General features: G+C 38.7%; 1 protein-coding gene across 5 annotated transcripts in view; it reads right to left on the bottom strand.

Annotated features, from left to right (window-relative positions):
* Positions 1–292: 292 nt before the first annotated feature.
* The window catches only part of armt1 (acidic residue methyltransferase 1), a 38,607-nt gene continuing 29,134 nt past the window's right edge, over positions 293–9,765 (bottom strand). For 3 of the 5 annotated variants that reach the window (XM_072505054.1, XM_072505070.1, XM_072505062.1), the window contains 3 exons: positions 6,863–7,101; positions 6,050–6,215; positions 293–1,517 (listed from right to left, as the gene is read on the bottom strand). In XM_072505054.1, coding sequence (XP_072361155.1) covers positions 741–1,517; positions 6,050–6,215; positions 6,863–7,101 — 1,182 coding nt within the window. In that variant the 3' untranslated portion in view covers positions 293–740. The remainder of the gene's footprint in view (positions 1,518–6,049; positions 6,216–6,862; positions 7,102–9,765) is intronic. The other 2 variants (XM_072505080.1, XM_072505089.1) reach the window with 1 other exon arrangement.

Below are 9,765 nucleotides of genomic sequence, written 5' to 3'. Positions count from 1 at the left end.
GAAACAAACCAAGGTATGCTTTTGCCATGAAAATGTTCGCAATTTTTTTAAAATTGAAAGCATTATGCTGCCCGTGGCGGAAGCAGATACGATAGCGGTGCTTAAAAGGCATCTCAATGAATACATGAATAGGATGGGAATAGAGGGATAAGGACCCTGGAAGTGCAGACGTTTTTAGTTTAGACAGGCATCATGATTGGCACAGGCATGGAGGACATCATCCTGATGCAAATTAACTTAATCATCGGAATTTGTAGTTTTAAAAAAATAAGACATGTAACAATGGAAATCATTGCTTTTAGTTTGTTTACTGTATTAAATTTACATGTAACTAGCGAAGGCCCTGTTCCTGTGCTGTACTGTTTTTTGTTCTATATGTCATGTCAACTCCAGCAACCATTTTAATTTTGAAAATGAACACATATGTCACAAGAAACTGGTAATTGACATCAATGTGATCTGTTGTTAATCTTACATTGACAACGTTAGAGTAGCATTTCAGTTTTACATAAAGACATTTTGTTTTCTGCAGATTATGTCCTGGTAGATCCTGCTATTTTCAACAAACATTCCTGCAACCCCCACCTCAAAAAAGGTAAATATAACAATCTTAGGCTCTAATTTTCTTAAGATCAGTATGTATTCTGTAAACAATAAAGAAACATGCTAACTGTTACCGAGCAGCCCCATGATCAGCCAGACAGATTTGCTGATATACCATGCAGGTAGATTTGTAAACATTATGTTTGGTAGGAGTTACTGAACTGAATAATAGCAAAACGTCCACTGATCATCCATTCAGCATCAGAGGCTGCCAGTTGCTCGCCTTGTCCAGGCTTTAAGCCAACCTGAATATCAGCTTTCAGTGTTCTCAAGCTACAAAGTGGCGCGGGTTGAAACCCGCGTAGAGCAGTGTCAAAGGAAACTGTATAGCTCCATTTTCTGTCTCCTGTTAGTTTCCTATAGTTCAGGTCTCCCTTAAAAAAGATCAAATTTGACTTCTGCAATTCGGCATACAGATCATGTGCTACCAGAGGCATGTCACAAAACTCGTGAGGGAGGGTCCAGAAAAGATGATCATGATAAATCCAAACACCTTGGTTCATATTCTTTTCCCACATTACACCACATCTGGACATCTGCATGTGATTGGCTGCCTGCATCTGCTTTAGTGTCCAATCAAAATCTTTCTTGGTTGTATCAGAAACAAACCAAGGTATGCTTTTGCCATGAAAGTGAATCACATCAGCTAGTCCAGAGGCAAGGAGAAAATCTGCTAGTATCAGGTCTGTCACCAGCTCAAATCCAGAATTGTCAAGGACAATATCTATTCGGGTGCATGTTGTTTCTGAAGTTTTGTTTTTCTTTCTATTAATGAGGACCTCCCAAACAAATTCAGAATCATCCACCAGAATGGAAGGCTTCAAAGATTCCAGAGAAGTTAATGGATTGAGCTTCTGAGAGTTTTCCCGGCCACCTGAAATGGAAAGGTCACATCTGTTTCCCCACAATGCAACCTAGGTTTAAAAAAAAAAATCATAAGTTATCAACATTATCTTCTCACAGCACAGGAAATTAAAATGTTGACAAAAGTGTCCAAAATAACTCCGGGAACCTTACTTCTTCCTGCACAAGATTATGAGAACAAACAGAAATGAAAGTGAAATACATTAGCTTTGAAATGATCATATTGGGTAACTTAACAAAAGCAGTTGACAGCGTATGACATAAAATTTGCATCCATTTTTTAAAAAACTTGAATACTGCAGTGAGAAAATGTTCAGAAAAATCCATTTTTGACAATGCACACCATGATACCTCAGAAATATGAAAACAGTGACCCGTAAATCACTGCATCACAAATGGACATTCCACTCAGCCCAAACCTTTTGAAAAACAAATTGATATTATAATTGAACTTTGGAGACCATAAAAGGTTGCAAGTTGAAACTTTGCCCTCTCCCCTAACATTCCTAAGTGACACAAAAACCATAGAAAGATGTTCAAACCGTATTTGATGGGTTACATATGGTTAAAAGCTCCTTGAAATTCAAGTAAATTATTTGAGTCATTTGTGCCTGTAGTTTTTTTATTCACTCGTATGTCTATTTGAATATTCTGTCCTGGGAATTTGCAAAGTGAAGCATTCAATACTGTTCAATAAATCCCAATTCAGAACACCAAAAATCTGTTTGCAAAAGCAACTTGTGATACACATAAATAAATGGGACATCGAGTTAAATATCAAGGCTCCATTCAATGCATTGATGCAGGCCATGAAGGTAAACTGTGCCAAAGTATTACATTATTTTGATAACTACCTGTACAATGCTGAATTATGTTTGTAATAATGTCTTATTCATGCAGCCTCTTTTAAGAAAATACATCTTTATTGCAAATGTGTGACGAACAATGTATATTTTTTAAGCTGTATTTTTATATATATAGTGGCTTCAGTTTCATGGAGGTGGTTTATGAGCTTTGTTGCCTAGAAGTCTAGGTGGACCCGTGGCTGAAAGGTCAGTCTTTCCATTACAATCCCAAAAGTTAAAGAGGTGGATAAAAAAAGGTTAGTAGTTTTGTGATTTTAGGAAAAACATGAGTAGAAAAAACTAGGCTGTTTGCTACTGACATTGGTCAAGTGACACAGAAAAAGGCAGGGATGAATTTAGTGTGAGGGAGGGAAGACAGGTGTTAAAGCTCTCTGTTAAGAAATATCATAAGGCCATTGAGAGACTGAGTTTAGGGAACTCATGTGTTTGCTCTGCAGATGAAGCCACAGTGAGATTATAATGTGGTTTTGGGTGTCTCAGGGACAGATACAAGTTGGGTGAAAAGCATCAAGTTAACACACAAGAATTCACCAGAAGAAAACCATTGACAACTATGCCAGTCTCAAGCGAGAAGCCTGTTGATGAGGATTGTGGTAAATCTTCACTGGTTTATGTGTCTGTAACGGAACAGTGTGATTTGAATCATTTTCTTGTGTTGGTTGTGAGATCTTTCCAAGCATTTTGTTTTGGTGTAATATACTTAATTTTTCTTGTTTAATTTTTAAAAATTCTTTGTGTTAGAGGTTTATCAGCATATTCCTGTGAATTAGTTCAGTGACATTCCACCACAGTTTCTGAAAAAAAATAAAGTTAGGATCTATCAAGCCAGGTTTCACTCTAGGATCTGGCTTGTCCAGTGTTAACATCAGTTGGTATTGTAACACATGGAAGTTAAAGAGTAAAGCATCTGCGCTGATTTTCCAAGTGGTTTCCGAAATTACGAAAGGTGATACATTTAAGTGGTGAGGATAAATTATTTATCCACTGTTAACTGTTTTAAACAATTGGCATTTAGCAATTTTGTGGTAATTTTGAGTTATCTAACAATTTGAAATTCAGTAATGGAAAGAATTGGTTGTGGGTCAATCTGCACTCATTTTATGAGTGACTGCAGTGATGAATGTAAGAATTTCAGGTAAATTGTATTATACGTATTTAGTGCAGTATAGGTATGGGTTAGTATGTGTATGACTGCTCCAGTCATGTTTTTAAAAGAATCCTGGTTTGAAAGGTTGGGAGCCAGGGGTGTAATTGAGGCTTTGTAAAAAACTTGGGCTGATGCAGTTTTGTTTGGATGGGGCGGGGGGGTAGGTTCCCGGTGGAGTTAATTAGATTTAAGCTTGGTATGATGATGTAGGTTACTGGGTAGAGCTGATATCAGGCATTTTACAGGAAAGCAGAGTTTCATTTGAGGTTTAAATGGAGCTGTGAGCAGAAATCAAACAGTTTTCTCACTGCAGTTCAGTTAAAGATATGTCAGTAGCTGGATTAACAGATTCTTTCCAAGCAGTTCAGAAGAGGTGTGACCGGAAACAAGCTGGAACAATGTATGAAAGAATGCAGCCAGAGTTTCTGCATGGTTCTGACAGGATTCAGGGATTTTCTTTTAAGCAGTGTTAAAAGATCTCTCTTCCACAAAGAACATCTTTGTAAAGCAGGTATTCCTGAGTGCTAACTGTAGTGTGGGCGGCACGGTAGCACAGTGGTTAGCACTGTGACTTCACAGCGCCAAGTACCCAGGTTCAATTCCTGGCGTGGGTCACTGTCTATGCGGAGTCTGCACGTTCTCTTAGTGTCTGCATAGGTTTCCTCCGGGTGTTCCGGTTTCCTCCCACAAGACCTGAAAGATGTGCTGGTTAGAACATTTGGTCATTCTGAATTCTCCCTCAGTGTACCCGAATAGGGGCTGGAATGTGGCGAATAGGGGATTTTCACAATAACTTCATTCCAGTGTTAATGTAAGCCTACTTGTGACACTTAAGATCGTTATTATTATTTAACAGTGGATTGAGAGGTGAGATTTTTTTTGTTGCTTGAGTGGGAATAAAGACAGAAGTTAAGGGTTACCGTACCACTGCATTGATTAGCATTGTTTGAGGGGTAATTGTAAGTTATTTTCTTCTGTGATGTTAAAGATATTTTGTGTTAGTAATAAAGTTTGTTTAAATATACCATATCTCTAATTTTCGTGAAATCACTCCCCCAACGAGGTATCCTTTCCTCACAGTCTTACAAAATTAAAATTAAATGTTGGGGTTTCTGTCCAGTATCCTAGCCACTGTTAGGGTCTGGTTAGGGATCATAATATTGCAACTGTCTCATGCAATACAATGTAGATTGTTTTAATCTCAAATTCAAACTAAAAAGGCACCAGATCCTTTGGTGTAAAGCATTTTTCGTGTTGAAACCTAGTGTATCCTATCTATTTTCATTCTATTGATTTTTTTTTGGATCTGCGTGTAGCACACCTGGCAGATAACTTGAGCATGGAGGTAGGAGAAGTCTGACTGATCCCTCTTAACTAAGTGATCAATGATAGATTATTAATAAGATTATCACACACCATGAAAATGACTGTAAATGCTTGAGGGCGGCACAGTGGTGCAGCGGTTAGTACCCAATAATTGGGTACTCTGAATTTATTTTGTAAATGACTGCAAATGGATGTGCACAGATACACACAATCGTTTTAAGCAGTAATATAAAGATGCATCTACAATGGTTCCCTTCACCTCAAGAAAACTATAGGAATGATTCCAAGTGTACAAAGATGAGAGATTCTGTGGTTACTGTCATGTATCTGCAACAACATTAATCATAATTCTACACTCATGGGGCAGCACATGGCACAGTGATTAGCACTGCTGCCTACGGCACTGAGGACCCGGGTTTGAATCCTGGCCCTGGATCACTGTCCGTGTGGAGTTTGCACATTCTCCCGTGTCTGTTAGGTTTCACCACCCACAACTCAAAGATGTACAGGTTAGGTGGATTGACCATGCTAAATTGGCCCTTAATTTGAAAACAATAATTGAGACTCTTAAAATTTAAAGAAAGAAAGAAAAAAAAAGAATTTTACACTCATATCATGGATTCCCCAAACAGCTATTTCGGAGGGCAAAACTGTGTTCTAGGACTTATTTTGTGACTTTATCCTTGGTGTTAGTGAGGCTTTGTTTATGTGAACTGTGTATTAAAATGAAACCCAGAAGTTGATAGATACCAGCAAGCTAAGTGAATGAAAATAAGAAAATACTCACTTACCTTTCTTTTAGAGTACCCAATTATTTCTTTCAACTAAGGGGTAATTTAGCGTGGCCAATCCACCTACCTTGCACATTTTCTGAGGTTGTGGGGTGAGACCCACGCAGACATGGGGAGAATGTGCAAACACACGGACAGTGACTTGGGGCCGGGATTGAACCCGGGTCCTCAGCGGCTTGAGGCAGCAGTGCTAACCACTGCGCCACCGTGTCACCCTAGTACCTTTTGTATTGCTTAAAAAACTTTCCCTTTAAAAAAAATGTTTTAAACTTCTCCTTAACAGTTTTTGTGTGGCACCAACCAACAATGTATGGGGCAGTAGCTCCAAGTTAATGATGGGTTAATTATTGTACTGTGAAATCTGATATTAGCACTTTATCACAGCTACATGCAACCTTAATAATAACTACACAAATATAAGCGAGTATGCCACTTATTCATTTAAGGCCTACCTGTGTGAGCAGCAGAAACTCAGCTTTGAGTTGAGTATCCTTAAAACATTTTATTTTATTTTTCATTTCTAGAAAATAGGTGCAGATAGCAATGATAGCCTGCTGTGACGTGAAGAAACTTTGGGTCTTTGCTTCATTGAATACATCAAAATCACACATGGGAGGACTGCAACACAGTGAACAGAAAACTAAATTGTTACAAAATTAAAATCCTAAATTTCAGTGTTATTTAACATCATCGATTCTAGCTGATCTCTTGCAAGATTGTTCAGACAAAAATAAAAGCTTACATTTATTTACATACACCATTGATAAAGCAAACCCTCCCAAGGTGCTTCACAATTGGACAAAAGTTTGGCACCTTATATATCCTCAGGATAACCCAAAGATTTTCACAACTAAGGAAACACAGGGATACAATACCAGAACTTGCAAATGCCACAAAACTGTTGCATTGTTTAAGAGCATGAGACATAGCTTCAGAAGGATATAGGCATATCGGTAGCTTGGGTAGATTGATGGACAAGTTTTAATGAATAGAAAATTGATACGTTTACGGAAGAAGAGGAGCATGTTAAAAACTCAATGGTAAAACTATAGAAGTAGAGGAGCAGAGCAACTTAGGGTTTCAGATACACAAATCTTTAAAAATGGGAGAACTGATAAAAATATTTTTTGTTAAATATTGCAAAGATACCATATAAATGCAATTTCATCTTTTAATATTTATATTCTAGATAAAATTTCTTTGAATTAAAAGTTATACACATTTTTTAAAGTGTTACATTTTTTTAAACTAATTGCTTCACTCACTTGAGCTGCAGTGATTCCTGAATCCGACGGTACATATAACACTCCATGTAGAGCCAGGGGGATTTAAACCAGCTGGGTTCTTCAGTATCAGGTCCAGCCTGTAGGTGTTCCAGGTATTCATTCCACTGGTCAGCATCCGGTAATCCATCTGTAAGAGGCAGTACCGGCTTGTCAGTTTGCAGCTCATTTCGTAACTTAGACATGAGGGAAATGGCTCTTTTTTCTGCCTCAACACCTTCCTAGAAAAACATGCAAAATCATCACAAATTAACATGTTATTCTTTGTGAAATACATTACAAAATAAAAATCTAACATTTTTATGTGGTAATTTTAAAACTTTGGAACAATTTATAATATTTTTAATTATTTCTTGCAAAACCTGATCACTCTGTATGGATCCCACTGCTTTAGATAATATATTACAAATTAATCACACAGTACAATACGAAAGCGGAATTTGATCCATCAGATCTGTAATGGTTATTTTTGCTCAATGAACATCTTACTGTCCTATTGGCTTCCGACAATCTTCATTTAATATTAGTTTTTAAACCAAGTAATTTTTTTTAACTTTAAGTGCTAAAATTTTAAAAATTCAATCATGGGGTGTGGGCGTCACAGGCTGGGTCAGCATTTATTGCCCATCCCTAATTGCCCTTGAGGGGCAGTTAAGAGTCAACCACATTGCTGTGGGTTTGGAGTCACGCGTAAGGTCAGCAGATTTCATTCCCTAAAGTACATTAATGAACCAGATGGGTTTTTATAACAATTGACAATGGTTTCATGGTCATCACTAGACAGTTTAATTCCAGATTTTTATGGAATTCAAATTTCACCATCTGCAGTGGCAGGATTTGAACCTGGGGCCCCAGAGTACTCTTGGTCTCTGGATTACTAGTCCAGTGACAATACTACTAGTCCAGTGACAATACTACTACACCACTGCCTCCCCCCCCCCCCTATTATTATTCCTATTAGGATGGTTGCAATGCTTTATGAGCTGCAGAGGGAGTCAACGGTTATGGAAGGCAGGCAGTAAAGTGGAGTTAAGACCACAATCAGATCAGTGATGATCTTAAGGAATGGTGGAGCCGCCTCAGGGAGCTGAATGGCCTGCTCCTTCTATTTCTCATGATCTTATAATCAGAGATTTCCTGATGTTAGAGGAGGAGAAGGATCAGACCTCTGTACCTAATCCCATTATTCTACTTAGAATATCAGCTTGGTTCAATGCTAGCACTCTTAACGGGATAGAAAGTTCAAGCCCCACTCCAGCAATCAAGTACAAATATGCAGGCTGACCCTATAGTGCGGCACTGTAACAGGCAATCTTACATATAAGCTACAGAGGCAAGGGTCTGTCTGCTTGTTCAGGTGGATGCTAATGATCCTATGGGCCTTTTTGAAGAACTGTAGACCATCCTGGCCAACATTCATAAGAAGATAACATCTGGCCCTCTATTCCACCATTCATTTTCTGCACCATGACTCCATTTAACTACATTCTCTCCTTATCCCTCAATTCCTTTTTAAAAAATAAATTTCAAGTACCCAATTCTTTTTTCCCCAATTAAGGGGCAATTTAGCATGGCCAACCCACCTACCCTGCGCATCTTTGGGTTGTGGGGGTGAGACCCATCCAGACACAGGGAGGATGTGCAAACTCCACACGAACAGTGACCCGGGGCCGGTATCGAACCCGGGTCCTCTGTGCCATGAGGCAGCAGTGCTAACCACTGCGCCGCGTGCCGCTGCTATCCCTCAATTCATTACTTGACAAATATCTAACAATTCCACTCTTAAAAATGTCAATAGACCAAGCACACACAACCTTTAGGAGAATCAAGTTCCAGGTCTCCACTACCATTTGTGTGAAAGAATACTCCCTGATTTCACTCCTTAATGGCCAAGCTGTAATTTTGCCCACTTGGTTGGGATTCCTTCAACACGGGAAAAACTTTCTGTGCATCGGCTCTATCGAGTCCTTTAATAATTTCAAACCACTTGCTAAGTTCAACACGAAACCTTCTAAACTCCAAGGAATATAAACCAAGTTTATGCAATTTGTCCACTTAATTTTATGGTAGCCTAATTTGCTAATGATACAGAGATAATTGGGAACTAAGTTGTCAAGATGATGTCTACAAAAGGGTTCAGAAAGGTTAAGCGAGTGGGCAAAAATTTGGCAGATGGAGTATAATGTGAGAAAATGTGAACTTGTCCATTCGGCAGGAAGAATTTAGAAAAGCAGTGCATTGTTTAAATAGAGTGAGACTGCAGAACTCTATGGCACAGAGGGATCTGGGTGTCCTGGTACATGAATCACAAAATGTTAGTATGCAGGTAAAGCGAGTGCTTAGGAATTTATTGCAAGGGGAATAGAGTATAAAAGTAGGGAAATATTGCTACAACCATACAGAGCCTTAGTGAGATCACATCTGGAGTACTGTGTACAGTTTAGATTCATAGCACTGGTCTCCTTACTGAAGGAAGAATAAAATTGCATTAGAAGCAGTTCAGAGAAGTTTAGCTCATCTGATTCCTGGGATAAAGGGGTAATTTTATGAGGAAATGTTGAGTAAGTTAGGCCTATAATTACTGGAATGTAAAAGAATGAGAAGTGATCTTATTGAAACTTATAAGATCCCGCCCAGGGGTACTTGACAGAATGGCTGCTGAGAGGATGTTTCCCCTTCAGGGGAAGTCTAGAATTAGGGGACACAGCTTAAAAATGAGGGGTCTCCCATTGAAGACTGAGATGAGGAGAATATTTCTCCCTCAAGAGGGTACGTAGTCTGTGGGATTCTCTTCCCCAGAGAGCAGTGGAGTCTGGTTCATTGAATATGTTCAAGGCTGAGTTAGACAGATTTTTGATCAATAATGGAGTCAAGAGTTATGGGGT

Source organism: Scyliorhinus torazame, chromosome 1 (genome assembly GCF_047496885.1).
Source record: "Scyliorhinus torazame isolate Kashiwa2021f chromosome 1, sScyTor2.1, whole genome shotgun sequence".
Lineage (NCBI taxonomy): Eukaryota > Metazoa > Chordata > Chondrichthyes > Carcharhiniformes > Scyliorhinidae > Scyliorhinus > Scyliorhinus torazame.
Note: the sequence above shows the minus strand (reverse complement) of the source record. Positions and strands in the feature narration are given on the sequence as shown.